At 40.6% G+C, this 18,002-nt stretch overlaps 1 protein-coding gene across 4 annotated transcripts in view; it reads right to left on the reverse strand.

The window, feature by feature from the left end:
• Positions 1-18,002, reverse strand: part of Sidt1 (SID1 transmembrane family member 1) — an 84,912-nt gene that overhangs the window by 16,535 nt on the left and 50,375 nt on the right. For all 4 annotated transcript variants that reach the window (XM_070030222.1, XM_070030223.1, XM_070030225.1 and 1 more), the window contains 8 exons: positions 14,621-14,664; positions 9,129-9,197; positions 7,435-7,580; positions 6,019-6,092; positions 4,959-5,025; positions 3,264-3,337; positions 2,216-2,339; positions 1,890-2,007 (listed from right to left, as the gene is read on the reverse strand). In XM_070030222.1, coding sequence (XP_069886323.1) covers positions 1,890-2,007; positions 2,216-2,339; positions 3,264-3,337; positions 4,959-5,025; positions 6,019-6,092; positions 7,435-7,580; positions 9,129-9,197; positions 14,621-14,664 — 716 coding nt within the window. The remainder of the gene's footprint in view (positions 1-1,889; positions 2,008-2,215; positions 2,340-3,263; positions 3,338-4,958; positions 5,026-6,018; positions 6,093-7,434; positions 7,581-9,128; positions 9,198-14,620; positions 14,665-18,002) is intronic.

The following is an 18,002-nucleotide window of genomic DNA, read 5'->3' on the forward strand; positions in this document are numbered from 1 at the left end:
AAAATAAATAAATAAATAAATAAATTCCACATTCTTGATTCCCTTTGAATTGAGTCTCTCATTGTTGAATGAAAGCTGATTGTTGAATTAAAATGAAGATTTCAGAACACTCTGTGATAAATTAATGTAGTAGAGATACAAAAAACAAACTCAAAGGATAAATACCAAATTAATCAAATGTGTTGCCTTTGGGAAAGGAGAGAATAAGTTTGGTCAATAGTGCAGTAAATAATGGCTCAACTTTATTCCACTTTTTTTGTTTTATTAAAAAGTAGGTCTAGCCGGGCGCTGGTGGCTCACGCCTGTAATCCTAGCTACTCAGGAGGCTGAGATCTGAGGATCGCGGTTCAAAGCCAGCCCGGGCAGGAGAGACCGTGAGACTCCTATCTCCAATAAACCACCAGAAAACCGGAAGTGGCGCTGTAGCTCAAGTGGTAGAGCGCTCGCCTTGAGCTGAAGAGCTGAGGGACAGCGCCCAGGCCCAGAGTTCAAGCCCCACGGCCGACAAAAAAAAAAAAAAAAAAAAAAAAGTAGGTCTAAGAAAAATACTCAAAAATATGATATTTTAGCTGGATGTCAGTGGCTCACATCTGTAATCCTAGCTACTCAGAAGGCTGAGATCTGAAGATCACAGTTTGAAGCAGCTTGGGCAGGAAAGCACATGAGCTTTCTATCTCTAATTAACCACTAAAAAGTTGGAAATGGAGTTGTGGTTCAAGTGGTAGGACACTAGCCTTGAGCAAAAAGAATCTCAGGGACAGCACCTAGGCTCTGAGTTCAACCCCAAATTGGCACCAAAGGAAAAGGTTATCTTTGAGTAAGGAAGATGCTATTGGTTGACCAGTTCCGCTCTTTCTTCTCTTCTCTTTCCTTTCCTTTCCTTTTTTCTCTTTTCTTTGTTTTGCAGAGTCAAAATCTCACAATGTACCCCAGAGTAACGTCAAACTCTGAATCTCCTGCTTCAGACTCCTAGATGCTGGGATTATAGGAATGTGTTCTTCCATCCACGCCCACCCTTCCTCTTTAACAGCATTTCAATACAAACTTGGATGGATCTACCCTCTTTTCAACTCAGCACCTCAGCTTCATAAAAGCTAGAACCACCCTTGGCTCAGGGATGGGCCTGATTGGTCAAAATGTAATCTTATCCCTTTTCTGATTAGTATAGCAACCCAGTCTGAACTAGCCAGTATTTAGTGACTGATTCAGGCATTGACCCATGAGTATAAGTTTCTGAGGTATGAGAAGTCATTATCTTGGGGTTCCAAGAAAGGAAAAAATCCTTCCTCCTAAGTGAAAGTTCCTGGAAGCCAGCTCAAAACCTTCTCTGGAATTAGAGAATGGGACATGAGGCCAAGGTCTCCTATGTTTAATTTTGGCCACCATGAGAGAAGTCAGTCTCAGGATGAAACCAACATACAGATGGGGTACAACCAAAAGGATCACACAAAGTTGGAGTCTTTCAGACCATGAGCTGAGACATCTCTTTATTCCACTATGTAAGCAGTTAGTAAGAATTAGTCTTTCTATGACTTTCACCCCCAGAACAGTCTAGCCACTCAATTATGCCAAGTTGCACCAAGGGCTTTTCCAGAAGTCTGTTGGTGGATTTTAACTGGCTTGCCAACTAATACTTGACCCATTGTCTGTCTTGGAAACACACCTGGGGGTCATCCTCAGTGTTGACTGTTTTCTAGTCTAAAAGGTGGTCAAAAAGAAAAATGGTACAACAGGTAGAAACTATGCTGTGTGGTGAGGTGCTCTTAGATGGCTGCAGCTCACACAAAATTCTTTTTAGCTCTGGAAAACTTGAACTTGGCATTTTTGGAAGGAACCTGGATAAGTCTCCTATAACACACATCTGTATGGTTGATGTAAAGTCTGATTACCGAATTGGAAATTGGAGTAATTAGGGCAGACATGGTAACAAGCACTGAGCACTCCTTCCATCATCAGGGCGATGCCCATAGCATAGAAGAGACCAAAGTGTTTGGGAATCCCATACTCCTGAAATGGAAGAAAGGGGGGGTCAACAGAAAGACACTAGTTAGCAACATATCCACAAAATCTGGAAGCCTTTGCTCTGGCATCATGGAGCTCATTAGACATTATAGAGCACCACATTGTCAACTCAGATGCCCCTCCTGCTTTCAGGTACTATTTGGGATCATGGTCCATCCAGCTCCTATCTTTGCTTTTCCCAGTCTCTCCTCACCATAGCAAAGATGTCCTTAGCTTCTAGGGATCTTCTATGGAGAATGTCCCGGCGCAAGACTATCAGCAGGAAGAGAAATCCCAGAAGCACATGGCCCAGGTTGCTGAGAATATTGTTGAAGGCACTGTAGAGGAGTAAAAAAATGGGAGAGTGACTAATACATAGATGAATGAATGAGAGAACTCAGCATTCTTTTTTTTTTCTACCACTAATCTTTCCCTATGATTTCAGGATTAGAAAATTCTCAGAAATACTCTTTAACTTAATGCCTTCATTTTAGGATACATACTTAGCTTTTGGTAACATGTCTATCTCCCCTTAGGGATGCTTGATCAGCATTCCTCACAACTGCCTGGTCTCCTTCGACCCTGCTGGCACAGGCAAAATATGAGTCCGAGGAGAGCTGCGTAAGCATTTGAGTTGTGCTGTGAGACTGAATTCTCCCAGATGAACCCTTGTTATGTATCAGTATTCAGATCTCTAATTGTTAATTACAGAATAAATGCCAGCTGATCAGAGCCAACAGCTTCTTTTAGTAAGTCAAGGTTGGTTCGGTCTGGGCCAAGAAAGAAAATTCCCACCTTCCAGGCAAATGCTCTTTTCATTTCATTGAATTCTGATGGCTTGAGAACAGTCCTGGGGACAAGACCTGATGTAGGTTATTAATAACAGAGATACCTTCAGCAAGTGCTTATCTGTGTAAGCCTAAGCAGAAAAGCATAATATGTAGGGAATTATAATATCCATCTCAGGAGACTAACTGATTAAATAAGACATGCTGCCCATGAACATATGCCATCTCAGCTAGGATTATACCTGACCTACAGGTTCCAAAAACCTACTCCTCATCAGGTTATTTTTAGGAATATTGCCTCTGGAACTCACCCAGAATGAGCAAAGCATGCCTAGTCTCAACTTCTGGGTTTAATTCTTCTTTATCCTAATTATAGTAGTTAACCCCAATTGTTTGTAGTGTTTTTAGGAGACATTGACATCACATTAGACAGAATTAAAGTAGCCTCACGTGTATCCAGAGGACTGGGTTTACCTCAGGACGCCCAAGGGGTGAGCACAGAGGAAGTTGTAGTAACAGATGTCCTGGTTGCCTGTGACATTTACCACCTGGAAAATCAAGTGTGAGAAGAGGAAATATGGGTTTTCTCCAGCCTCTGAGTCTCACCCCAATTCACAAAATGTAGACAAGGCTGGCAGGTGCACTGTCAGTGGTTCAGGCAGCCAGTGCTCCTTCTCAGCAGGGATGGAATGAGTCATTACCACCTGCTGGCATATTTCTTGCTTTGGATGAAAAGGGTCTGTGTATGCCAGTAGTTGACTTCAGATGGAAGTACTAAGTGTGGGTTCTTTATTATCATAATAAAAGGACTATGAACTCATGGAAACATGGATACTTGCTTTTGAAGTCTGTCTTGTTATATCCTATTTTCTAGATTAAAGCTGAGGGGGACAGCTTTTCCGTTAGAAAGAAAACCACTGAGAACGTATATTCAGTTTTCCAAGTCATTCCCTTTTCCACCAAGAATGTACTTAAGCCACAACACAGCTGTAGGTTCTGACAGGGTCCAAAGCATGCAGAGAATATTTAGATTATAAACATCGATGTTCAAACCCCATAAAAACATTGTCTTCGTTATATAACAAGTATGGAATGGACTAAATATTTTCAGACCATTAGCTCTCGAGGCTGGCTGTACATAAGAATCACCTTCCCTTTCTTCCTCCCTCCCTTTCTCCCTCACTTCCTTCCTTCCTTCCTTCCTTCCTTCCTTCCTTCCTTCCTTCCTTCCTTCCTTCCTTCCTTCCTTCCTTCCTTCCTTCCTACCTTCTTTCCTTCCTTCTTCCCTCCCTCCCTCTTTCCCTCCCTTCTTCTCTCTGTCTCTCTGTCTCTGTCTCTCTCTCTCTCTGTCTCTCTCTCTCTCTCTGCCCCTCCCTCTTTCTTTCTTTTTGGTGCCAGACTGGAGCTTGAACTCAGGGCTTTATGAGTTTACTTAGCTTTATTGCTGAAGGATAACATGCTAATACTTGAGCCACACTACCACTTCCTGGCATCAGTTTTGATTTAAACAATACTAATGCATGTTCTACTCTCAGAGTTCCTGTCTATTTGGTATGAGGAACAGAATGCACACTGAGAGTCTTAGAAGTGTGCCATGTGATTTCAATGCACACTACAGGTTAAGAACCATTGCATAAAGAAAGTTTAGCCTGTGTTGTTCTAAATGGTGTGTCCATCATCATTTATGGAAAATTTGTGTGACTTTACCCTGATTTTCATTATTTCATGATGCTCAGAAATCATGATTACCAGCTCAGGCTGGTAAATAACAGATGTAATTGACTGAGAGGACTGAATGAGTACAAGATAATCATTTCAGGTTGATAGACAATATAAAAGTTGTCTCCAGTCCCTTGGAGAACAGATTGGCAAAGTCAGTAAAAGCCAGACATAGTGACACATATGTATAATCTTAGCACTTGGGAGATGGAAGTAGGAAGATGGAGAGTTTGAGGCTAACTTGGGCTACGTAGCCAAACCTTGTCTCAAACTCTGCCAGGAAAAAGGTGAGAGGTCAGTTCAACATGAAGCAATGGAGAAGTCCTATTGGAACCCAAATGGGAAACTAATTCTTGACTGATCCCAAATTAAGTCTTTGTCCATGGGTCACACTGGAGATTTTTTTCCTGCAGGAAGGAGGCTGGGATTCAGATTGGTGGCAGCACTTACTGTCTGGTAGGTGATGACTAACTGGATCACAGGCAGTGCATAAAACACAGCAATGGTGATGATGTTCCTACGTAGACAGAAAGAATGGAGTTACTTCTCATGACCATGGAATTGCTCAGTGTTTTCAAAGGAGTGCTTCCACCCCATAACTCCATCCATAGTTTGCTTCCAAAAGCAATTAGAAGTAGGTGATGGAGTTCTTGTTTCTCCTGTCTTCTCCCTTTCTTTGCATTTGGGTATTTGGTGCACAACATTTTGGAGAAGAAGGGAAGGGAAGAGAAGGAAAGGGGAGGAAAGAGAAGGGAAAGGGAGGGGAGTAAACAAATACACCCCTTGGTTACCATATAGTTTGGTAATAGAGAAAAACACTGAATGTATTGACTGAAATGGTGTGGCTGAAGATAAGCATTCAACAATTAATAAGGTTTTATTTTTCCCTTCCTGTTTGTACAACCATTTGTAAAACCTCGCTTCTAATGAAACCACCTGATTAGTAACAGACTATTTCACACGTTGTTAAAGTGCTCAGAGCTACAAGTAATAGTTGAGGATTATATGAAGAGGGTGTGGCTCTCTCACGTAATTCAGTTCCAAAGTGATAGCCTGTGCTATAAAATTTCATAGGGCCCCTCTGTCCCTGTTTCTTCTCTATCTGTTTCCAAGGTGAAAGGGCCTTCCTCAGGAAAAAGCAGGAAATGTAATCATAAAAGAGCAACAGTCGGCCTAGAGGAGGGGCCTCTCCGGGTAGGTCAGGCTCTTGGCTGGGTGGGAGGTTGGGTCTTAGACCATCACAGGTGGTCTCTTTACCATTAACTGGTGGTATCAATACCTATAATGGTTCCTCATTGAACGTTAACACCTTGTGAAACAACTGCTTATGGCGTTTACATAGAAAACTTCTAACTTGGAATAATTTAGGAACTGAGCATCTAGTGTAGTGATAGAATACTTCCTTAGTATGTATGAGGCCCTGGCTTTGATCTCTAGCACTATAATGAATGAATGAATCCATCAACGAGTGATTCAGGATTTTTTATGGGAGCTATAGCCATCTACTTACCAAAAATAAATTTTATATTTTTTGCTGACGATTCTCCTGTCCTTTCTGGACAGATCTGACAGGTACAGGAACATCTAGGATGCCAAGAAAAAGAGAATGCAAAATTATACTTGACTTTGCTTGTATGTGATAGAGTTGACAAATTTTGATTTGAACCTTTACTTTAAAATTATTCAATAAGACTTTTTCTTTAAATTTTGTTTTCTCCTAGGATATCTTAATAAAATCCTAATATTTTTCTTTTTTTTATTTTGAAAATACCATACAGAGGGGTTACAATTACATGGGCAAGGTAATGAGTACATTTCTTATCAAGCATTGTTGCCTCCTCCTTCGTTTCCCTTCCCATTCCCGCCCCCCCCCCAACTGTTGTTGATTCTTTTTTTCTTTTCTTTTTTTTTTTGTCAGTCATGGGGCCTGAACTCTGGGCCTCGGCGCTGTCCCTCAGCTCTTCAGCTGTAGACTAGTGCTCTACCACTTGAGCCTCAGCCCCACTTTCGGTTTTTTCTGCTTATGTGGTGCTGAGGAATCGAACCGAGGGCCTCATGCATGCAAGGCAAGCACTCTACCACTGAGCCACCTTCCTAGGCCCCAAATCCTAATATTTCTCTTGGAATATTGAGGATTGGCTAAAGTGGAAAACGTCTAGGAATACTGAATGCAATATCTCAAGTACTGATTTTCCTAGTTCCAGAGTTAACCAATGTTTAATTTTTAAATCGCATGTGGTTGAAAGTGTGTAATTCTTTTACTGGGTATCCCACAATATAATAAATATATGCCAGGAGGAAATGAGCTTTACTTCAGATGTGTACAAAAACAGGGAGCTTTTCAAGATACAGCCCTCAATGAATCTTTTCTTCTATCTATTTGAATTCCTTCATCCTTTCTTGTCCATAGTCAGCAACTACAGATACTAAGAATATTTACTATTCTGTTCATTCCACCCTCCCCTCACTACAAACCCACCCAAGGGAAACAGGTGCTAATTAACAAAGAACTGCCTTTAGTCTATAGCTAAGTTCTGTCTAGACCTTCTGGGAAAAGTGACTTCTCCTGAAGGGAAATGACAGAAAACGAGACACTGGTGAAGTTTATTCTACTGCCAAACTTTCTGCTTTCTCAAAAGGAACAGCCAGGTTGCATGCCAGTGACTCACTTCTATAATCCTAGCTACTGAGGAGGCTGAGATCTGAGGATCATGGTTCAAAGCCAGCCCAGGCAGGAAAGTCCGTGAAACTCTTATCTCCAAATAACCACCAGAAAACCAGAAGTGGCGCTGTGGCTCAAGTGGTAAAGCTCTTCCCTTGAGCTGAAGAGATCAGAGTCAGTGCCTAGGCCCAGAGTCCAAGCCCCAAGACAGATGAAAGAAAGGAAGGAAGGAAGGAAGAAAGAAAGAGAGCCAGGCAGGGGTACCTTGGTACGGATGATGTTTTTGTCATTCTCGATATCCGGCATGGTGTCGAAGTCACTCTCCTCCACGGAACTGTCCGTGTCTGACTGGCATGGCTGCCCACCCTCAGACGAGGACACCTGCCTCCCAGGACTAGAGTTTGACTCATCTGAAACAGAAAACTCATCTGCCATGAAAAGCCAAGAACAGCCCATGGAACCCATTCTTCTGCATAAAGCAGATCGACACCTTCTAGAAAATTCCATATTGGTCCACAAGAATTCCTTAACAGGAGACATGTCTTCTCAATGGACTTGCGTTTTCCCACTACACCTGCCCCGCACCGTTTCTCCTATCTTTATAATTAACTTTCTATTTCTACACATGAATGCATATTAGGATATAAAGGCATCTGCTCTTTTAGTTTTTTGGATGCAAAATAACATTGTGCTTAGATTTCATGTTTCATATTTTTAAAATATGAACACAAAGATACCCACATCCACATGCACGCTGTTATGTGTTATGTATAGCATCGATCACATATATGTGTGTGCATACACATATCTAGCAGCTATACATTTCTCACACAGAGAATTTATCTGCAGACATCTCCCACATGCTATGTCTATGGTTATATAATGGAAAGAACATTCTCAGGAAGCAGGATTCTTCTGTTCCCATGAATGTTTCTTAGAGCAGATGGAATTTGTGCAGCTTGAGCACATGAGCAGAGCCTACCTTCTGCTTTATTTCTTCTTTTCAGATGTTTAAAAAAATCCTGTTTTTACAGAACTAAAAATAAGTAGCCTACACTGAGCCCACATGCTCAGTTACAGAATGACAGGGAAGGAATACAGGACTCCCAGTCTCTCCACATTGAGATATATAGAGACAGAGTCCTGGGGCTTGAACTCAGAGCCTGGGCACTGTCCCTTAGCTTTTTTGCTCAAGGCTGGTGCTCTACAATTTGATTCATAGCTCTATTTCAGGCTTTTTGGTGGTTAATTGGAGATAGGGTCTCATGGACTTTCCTGCTCAGGCTGGCTTTTTTTGAGCTGTGATCCTGAGATCTCAGCCTCCTGAATAGCTAGGATTACAGATGTGAGCCCCCGGTGCCAAGTTCACATGGATATTTTAAGAAGCCTCATTCACAGGCCTAGAAGCACCATGGAAGGGTCAGGCAGCTCAGTGCATGTCTACTCTCACAAGACAGGTTTTGAGGATGCTGTTCCCTTCAGCTGTTTAATGAACTCTGTGTTTGGCAAGGGAATGACTGGGTGGCAGTGAGCAGGCTCAGGTGTGAAGTTAGCCAAATGCAGGCCACAGCCATGTTCACCTGCAGCACTGTCTTAGTCTTCTGCTGGCCCTTACTCCTCTGACACCTGAGAATGAAACAACCGGTCAATTGTTGTCAGGCTTGCTGTGATGCACTTCCCATGCCATACAGTCAGGCTGGGTATGTAAACGTTCCCCAGGGCTTGGTAGTTGATGGCAAAAACTGCAGTTAGCAAGTCCCAAAAGAAGGAAAATCGAACTGCAGAAAGTCAGCCTGGCAGAAACCTTCCAATATTTCCAATCAATTCATCTTATACATAAAAGACAGTTTCATAGATGAGGCTGATTTTCAGAGTGACTGGAGGCCAAAGGCCCTTTGTATGCTAATCTCTGGAAAGTTAGGAAACAGTCCCAACATTAGACTCAATGTAGCAAATACCTATGGCCCCATAATTGCTTCCTTCAGGTGTGCTGGCAGAGATGGGATGTGACACCATATTTCCAGAGCCTGTGGGAAAAAAAAATCCAGAGGCAAACACTTTAACATACTTTCTAACTCACCCTTTAAAAAACTAATAAAAAAATAGCTGGGTGCTGGTGGCTCATGCTTGTAATTCTAGCTACTGGGATCTGAGGATTGTAGTTCAAAGCCAGCCCTGGCAGGAAAGTCCGGGAGACTTTTTTTTTCCCCAGAGCTCAAACAGACATAAATAATTCATTTAGCTCCTAGCTCAGAGTTCTTTCATCCCTGCCTTGATAACTGCCATGAGACTCTTATCTCTAATTAACCACCAGAAATGGCACTGTGACTCAAAGTGGTAGAGCACTAGCCTTGAGCAAAAGAGCCAGGGACAGCACCTAGGCCCTGAGTTTAAGCCACATGACTGACAAAAACAAACAAACAAACAAACAAACAAATAGCTGGTTCCTGGAAGAACTACAGGGTCAAAGGAGCCTGAGTTTGGAATGACTGTGAGGACATCTATTGCACAAGAACACCAGAAATGAATTTCTATAATTAAGTCACAGGAGTTTGGGATTTATTTGTTATACCTTTTGTATCCCAACCCTACGTAAGAAGGAAATTGCTCCACTACCAAGAGCAATAAATGAGGATAGCATGAATTATGGGTTATGTTGGCAGATATTTAGGATGTAGAACAGGTGTAAATGTTGCCATCTGGTCACTGAAAATGAGATTAAAGTAGACTGTAAGTTAACGGTCCCCCAAACCTTTCTAATTAAGTATAGTTCTAGAAGCAGGGAGAATGGTTTTAAAGCTCTGAGAGTCTAGAGATACCTCTGTAGTCAACCTACCACATGAATCAGAGAAAAGTATCTCCCAAACGTCTTAAAGTCTATGAGTAAGATGCTATCTTGGCTTTTGTATGTGTGATGTAAAAGGAAAACCCACAACTAAAATCAGAGCAAGAGAACAAACTATTATCTTTTTAGGTGATACCTTCATTAAGAAAATAAGAAGAGGGGCTGGGAAGGTGGCTCAGTGGTAGAGTGCTTGCCTTGCATGCCTGAGGCCCTGGGTTCGATTCCTCAGCACCACATTAAGCAAAAAGAAAAAAGCCGGAAGTGGTGCTGTGGCTCAAGTGGTAGAGCGCTAGCCTTGAGCTGAAGAGCTGAGGGACAGCGCCCAGGCCCAGAGTTCAGGCCCCATGACCGGACCCAAAAAAAAAAAAAAGAAAATAAGAAGAAAAAAAAGGCCACTGCATAGGTCTGTTGACTTTAGTGAATCACATTTCTGAGCTCTATGTGTCTCACACTGAGCAAACTCAGGCTTCTGGTGCAGCTGCTGGCTGGCCCTGATCACTTTAAGGCATAGTTCTATGATAAACCACATTTTCATGCACAATACAAGTGTTAGGCAGAAAAGTGTTTTAGGTTGTGTGGTCTTGACTCTGTACAATTTACATATGAGATCAGCTTGTCTGGGGTATTTTATCAATGTTGTTTGTGGGTAAGGTCTTTCAGAATGCAAAAGCAGACTGAGGCCAGGCACCTGTAATCCTAGACATTCAGGAGTCTGAGATCTAAGGATCATGTTTGAAGCCAGCCTGGGCAGGAAAAATCCATGAGACTCTTCTCTCCAATTAACTACCAGGAAACCAGAACTGTGGCTCAATGTGGTAGAGAACACTAGCCTTGAGCATAAAAGCTCAGAGACAGTACCTAGGTCCTCAGTTCAAGCCCCACAACCAGAAATAAAAGTAGACTGAGAATGCAGCTTACTGTAACAGTGTTTGCCTAGCATTTGTGGAGTCCTAAGTTTGATCCCCAACATTAGAGTTTGAATGAAAAAAACCAAACCAAAGCATTTCCTTCCAAACTTCAAGTATGATCATATTTACATTTTTAGCTGTAGAGTATTTAGAAAGCAGAATTAAACACAAAATAACAGTTTATAGGACAGATCGAGATGTTCTGGCTGAGAATAGCAGACACAGGATTGTGAATGAGCTCATCTTCATGAGGAAACTTTTAGTATGGTTTTCTCTGTGGAAGCGTCACTTGCCATCTGTCTGCTTCCCTCACAGAAGAGCATATTCTTGCATGTCTGGTTTTTATACTAAATGCTTCATATGAAGAGAACAAATCAATTTCCTGTTGAGCGTGTTTGGGTCTTTCAGAGACTTCATATTTGTGGTTGTCCTGCCCCCTTCTGTCTGTGAAGCTGTAGGAGAGGGAGGCTGCAGAGGGAGTCAGAAATGACGGGAGCTAGCTGCCATGAAATTTAATTCTCATGCCATCTGGTTACCAAACCCAACGAAATCTCATTTTGTGTTTCAAAAGTTGAGGAGGAAGTGAAGAAAATCATTCATCTTTACAGAGAGATGTAAAAATAAAATTCCTCTACAAGGAAAAAAAAAGCTGGCACAAGAAAAGTCAAAAGAAGTTTAGGAAAAGAAGAGTGGAGAGACAAAACTGCAATTTGAGACACGCTGAGGCTACAATTTGCTAGGGAGGTTGTTGAAGTCTTTTGTTGTTGAGCTCTCCAAATTCCTCTTTTTTTCCCCTCACATGGACCCTGATTTTTTGCTAGGAACCCAATTTGGTGATGTCTCTTTCCAGGGAAGGATTTGATTGGCACGATGGTTTTAGAATGGATTGAATGCATCCCTCAAAGGGATAGTAGCTGGGGTTACACGTGTGAGTCACTGGACACTCTGGGCCATTTGGTGCTGTCTCTCTCTCTTTCTCTTTCTGTCTCTGTCTCTGTCTCTCTGTCTCTGTCTCTCTCTCTCCTCCCCCTTGGCCATTCTTTCTCTCTCTCCCCAACCCCGGGCTCCTTAGTGCCTGTTCTTACTTTAAACAGCTAGGTCTTATCTCACTAGTGGTCATGAGACAGGGGAGGACCAGCTTCCTGTAGTTTCCTGCTCACTAAGCTGGCACTTTGTTCAATTATCTCTGCTTCTGGCAGCTGATGCACTGATTTTTTAAAGTGGAGACAAGAAGGAAGCTGTAGTGCCCTAAAAGAACATTTGTCAGTGTTTGGAGACATATTTTCAGTTGCCTCAATGAGGAAGTGTGGTACTGGAATCCAGTAGGCGAGGTGAATAACACCCTGCAGTGTATAGGACAAACCCTAATAACAGAGAACAATCTCGCCTGTAGTGCCAATAGTTCTGAGTTTGAGAAATCTTGCTCTCAGATAAATAGGGCCTCACACTAATTCTCAGAGCAGGTTAATGTGTAACGTGTTGGTAAACTTACTCCTTCAGTGAGTAGTTTAATAGTAAGTATACGATCCACTGTAGACCATGGAACACCAGAAAGTGCCAGAGACTTCTTTTTTTTTTCTCTTAATATATATTTTTTATTGTAAAGATACTGTACAGAGGGGTTACAGTTACATGAGCAAGGTAATGAGTGCATTTCCTATTGAGTAATGAGTCCATTTCCTTTGTTTTCCTCTACCATCCCTTTCCTCCCCACCTCCCCAACTCCCCTCCCCAAAGTTGTAAAGTTTGTTTTCAATGGGTCATCCTGTATCCTTATTTTAGCATTTTTTTATTTCCATCCCTCTCCCCAAATTAGAAAAATGTATATGCAAGATTCAGGACACAGGAATCGAATACAGTGACAACAGGGGTTGTACCACGGGGAAAGAACGTACAAAGAAACTAGCGCGGCTGAAATCAACTCCTTTTGTAATAGCCGCACAAAAAATAAAATACCTAGGAGTTAACTAACGAAGTGAGGGACGTCTATGATGAAAACTTTAAAAAAAAACTGAAAAAGGAAATTAAAGCAGAACTAAGGAAATGGAAAAACCTCCCATGCTCCTGGATTAGGCGGATTAACATGCTGGAGACTTCTGATAGTTCCTTCCCTCCGACATTGTCAGGTGAGATAGGAGTCTTGATGTATCTCCCCATCCGGGAAACAGAACTAAGGGAATGGCAGGAAAAGGGACCAGAGTCTCATGACTCCTTCAGTCCTGAGGTCCAACCTCTGTTCAAACTTCCAGGCATAGGAGCCTCTTTATTGTCTAAGCAGGTTTCAGGTATATTTTCTTGTGATTGCTATTGTTGCTTACAATTATATAAATGTCAGTGGTATGTCTATGTTTTTTTTCAGTTGCTCATTGGTTTTTGCTTGTTATCCAAAGGGTGCTTCTAACTCTTAGCTAATTTTCACAGCCTTCCTGACCTTAGACAATAATCTGGTTTAAGTGTCAGTTTAGTGGATTTATGCTTTGATCTTCCAGAGACCTTCTGAACATAGAATTTCTTTTCTTATTATTGTAATACTAAAATGACATTAGCTATACAATGAAAAATAACAGATCATCCATTCTGAGGGTACCTAAATGGAATCCAATGCTCAAGTTCAACAAGGCCTAAAATAATAGCAAATTTGGGGAGTGTTGTAGGAACAAACAATGAGAGCCAGCCAGTCGATAAAGTTCCTGAAACATTTCCACAAATAAAAGGGAAATTAGCGCTAACACTTTAAAGCCACAGAGCAGGTGTTCTTTGACAGTCATATATTTGCAATTGAATGTTTATCCAAGCAAAGTGCCTGGGTGGCTGGAAAAATAGACATGCTGACTTTAAAGAAGACAAATGTAAAAAAAAAAAAAAGAAAGAAAGAAAAGAAAAAAAAGAAAAACAAAACAAAAAAAGCAACCTTTCAGCAAAGGGAGAAATGTCCTGTTGGGAGGGGGCAGGGATGAGTTCCTGTGTCTTTTTAAGATTCTGTGGACTCAGTGAAGTGTGGAAAACAGAAGGTAACATCTGCTACATGGGTCTTAAAAATCAAGTCCTCCTCATTCTTTTTTCAAATTCTTACTCTGCAAAATAGCTCATGAATGCTGATCAAATAGGCATTGCAAAAATAAGCACAGTTAAAAATTTTAGTTGTAATAAGATCAGATAATTGAATTCTTTTCTGAAAATTCTCAGAGGTGAGGAAAAGGTGGCTTAAATAGTTATTTATTCTGGATTCCATAAAGTTGTAGTCTTTATTAAACCTGTTAGTCTTAAAGATTTCAGCTTTCTAAATACTAAACAACAAAAGCTTCTATTCCTTCCAACATGGGAAAAGTAAACCTTTTATGAAAATTCTCACGAATTCTTATTATTATTCTGGAGTCAGCTTTGGGATAATATAAGCATGAATAGTTATATCCTAGAAAAGAGTAAATGTTTAAAAAAGAATAATTGTTGAGTGGGGTGTGAATAATTACAAAGGTCACTTCACCTTAAGCTTCTTAATATGAGCTCTATTCTCATAATTACCAGTTATAAAACTAGTTCTTGCTAGCTCGGCCTTTTGTAGAAAGACTGCAAATTAGCCTTCTCTGTGGGATAGGGATCAATGCATATTTTTAAACTGCAAAAGACAGAGAGGCAAAAGATGCACCATTCATTGTTCAATATAGTTCTGAATTCAGACAAGGGATTTTTTTCTTACCGTCATTGGAACCAAAGCTTCCATCAATGGATTTTCTCTGAAACCTGCAAATAAACACATATATTTGCTCCTAGAGACACTGAAAATGTCAGCATTTTACATTTGTTTCTAATATATTTTTTTTGTGAATCTGTCTGCTAGGTGTCTGAAATAGGTTTTGGAGGTAGCGAAATTGTAATCTTGGCCCATTATGGGTGGGAATATAAGATGGTAAGTCACTTTGGAAAACAACATGGCAGCTTCTGAAAATGTTAAGCACAGAATTACCATGTGACCCAGCAACATTAGTCCAGGCATATACACTATTCCAGGTCATTAACCAATTACCTATTAATGTCAGATAACTTACGTGCCATAAGATTCACCCTTTAATATATACAATTCAATTAATTTTAGTATGTTCACAAAGTTGTACAACTATCATCACTATCTAATTTCTAAATATGTCATCACCTCAGAGGAAATCCTTTATCCGTTATCAGTCATTCTTGGTAGGCTTATCTGTGTCTCAATATAAATCTCCTTCTCTTGCTCCTTCTCCTCCCCTCTCCCTCCTTTTTCTTCTCCTTTGTTTTCTCTTTTCTTTTCTTCCATACCTCCTCCTCCCTCTCTTCTTCTTCTTTAAACTCAGGACCTTGTGCCTGGCTTAGCAAGTGCTCTACCACTTAAACCATGCCCTTAGTCTTTTTTCCTTTCCTTATTTTTTGAATAGTCTCCCAGTGCCACTTCCAGTTTTCTAGTGGTTTGTTGGAGATCAGAGTCTCACAGACTTTTCTGCCCGGGCTATCTTAGAACAGTGATCCTCAGATCTCAGCCTCCCGAGTAGCTAGGATTACAGGCATGAGCCACTGGTGCCCAGCTCCACTGGAGTTTTTGTTGTTGTTTTTCTAAAGCAACATGATTGGATATCAATAAAAGAATCAAGGGCACGATATGTAGTCAGGATCAAGCAGTTTGGATATGACATATGATATGGTGACTGAAAACAAGATGAATTCAGTACTTGACCCAAGGTCTACAAGGGATTCAATAAATATACATGGAATGGATTGGGGGTGGGAGATGGAAAAGCAATGGTTTTTAAGTGTCAGTACAAGAGAAAACCACTTCAGATTCTGCTCTGTGAGACCATGTCTCATAAACATTTCTACCTTGATTTCTTCAATTTTCCCTACAACTTTTTTTTATGCTTAAGATGATGTATTAGAGGGGTTACAGTTATATTAGTAAGGTAATAAGTACATCTCTTGTCAAACTTGTTATCCCTTCATTTTTCTCCTACTTTCCCCCCCAACCCCACCCCCAAGTGGTACAGATCATTTCCAACATATTGTCTTGTGTGTATCATTGTTGCATTGGTTCACTCTTTGTCCTTTGTCTCACCAGTTTGTTGTTCCCCTTCCCTTCCCTAATTCAAACAAATGTATATTCAATACCAGGGTACGAAAATCAAATACAGTGACAACAGGGAATATACCATAGGGGGAAGAACATGCAAAAGAAACAAAACATCACATAGTAAATTAAAAACAACAACAACAAAGAAGAACCTTTTGTGTCCATGTCTTGTAGTTCATTTTGCTTAGCATCATCTTACATGGTCATATATACAGAGCTATTGAGCTATTCTGCTCATCTGCTAAGATTATCCTAGACATGTGCTAATTATTGCAAATAGGTTGTCCTACAACTGCTATATGTATTAGTAACAAGCTATAGGGGATTCACCAATTGCATAACATTCCGTGCAAAGAATGTTTTCATATGGTTTTGTAGGAAACTTTGGTTCACTTAGTTCAATGGGAGAAGAGTTCTCCTATTAGCATATTCTCTCAGTCTGTTCCCTTGTTTAGGATGCCAACTTGTTCTTATGTTTCCAGATCTCTATTTTCAGTTTGTCTATATTTGGAAAGAATCTTTGCTTGTACATTTGACAGCAACAAAATATTCTGCAGTGAGAAGTTTCAACAGAGTCTTAAACCACAACTTTCAAAAACTGTGCTCACTTCAGTTGGCTGAATAGTAACTTTTTAAAAAGTGAAAGTGCTTTATTCTTATTATAAAGGTGATATACAGAGGGATTACAGTGACTCAAGTCAGGTAATGAGTATATTTCCTTTCATACAATGTCTTCTGTTTCCTCACTCTCTCCTCCTTCCTGTTGAGTAGTAGCTTTTGAGAGATTGATAACTAGCTAGTTGTTAGTGTACTTTTTGGTCTATTTGTGTGTTGATTGTATATGTTAGCTAAATAAAGAGAAGCAAACCTATTTTCTAAAAATCTGACTCAGAAGACCAGAGATAGTATTCCTAAGAAAGGCAACAGACACTTCTTTGCCATGATTGTGGAGCTTATCCCAGGTAAATTTGGGGCCTCATTTTTAATTGTATCCTTGCTGAGGGACAGGCCTTAGATTAGGCTTCCTTGGCAGAACTGTCTTCCCTCGCATGCCCTGACCGTTCTAGACCCATCTAGATCAGCCCACCTAAGACATAGTGATCAGGAGCCAGGCTACCTGAGTTCAAATCCTAGCTCCTTCATTTATTGATTGTGAATTCTTGGTCAAATTGTTTCACACTTCTGGATCTCAATTCCTTAGCCATCATATGGTGATAATAACAGTATCCCTCTCTTCAAATGCAATAATTTATTTACAGTGCCTTGTACAGAGCAGGTGTTGTTAATGACTATGATCTGATAAATTAGTTGAGCTGATCATCAATTCATTTATATACTTTATAAGCATAATATTTGCTTGCATCTTGAAGTTTATTTTTCAACTCTTTATTCATAATTTCGAGTTGATGAAGAAATTTCAAGAATAAAGCGAATATAAAAAATCCAGGTGCTTGTGGCCCATACCTGTCATCCTAGCTACTCAGGAGGCTGAGATCTGAGGATTACAGTTCAAAGCCAGCCCAGGCAGGAAAATCCCTGAGACTCTTATCTCCAAATTAACCACCAGAAAATTGGAAGTAGTGCTGTGGCTCAAAGTGGAAGAGCACTAGCCCTGAGAGAAAAGGCTCAGGGACAGCACCCAGGCCCCGAGTTCAAACACCATGATAGGAGAGAGGGAGAGAAAGAGAGTGGAGAGAGGGAGTGAGAGAAAAGAGAGAGAGAATATGAGAAAGAATATGAGAGAGAATATACAGCACCCACCAATCACTTGTTTGTATTCTTTTTATCTTTTTCTCTGTCTACAAATATGTCTTATATATTTATATACATACATATACATTTTTTCTGTATCATTTGAAATAAGTTGCATATGTAATCAGTGTTAGCCCTAAATATTTTTAAAGCGTAAAGATGTTCTCTTAGATAACTGCAATACCATCATTATCAAGCAACAAACAACATTGACAGGATACCTGTTAAGATC

Source organism: Dipodomys merriami, unplaced genomic scaffold, assembly GCF_024711535.1.
Source record: "Dipodomys merriami isolate MVZ:Mamm:240054 unplaced genomic scaffold, mDipMer1.0.p SCAF_2, whole genome shotgun sequence".
NCBI classification, from domain to species: Eukaryota; Metazoa; Chordata; class Mammalia; order Rodentia; family Heteromyidae; genus Dipodomys; species Dipodomys merriami.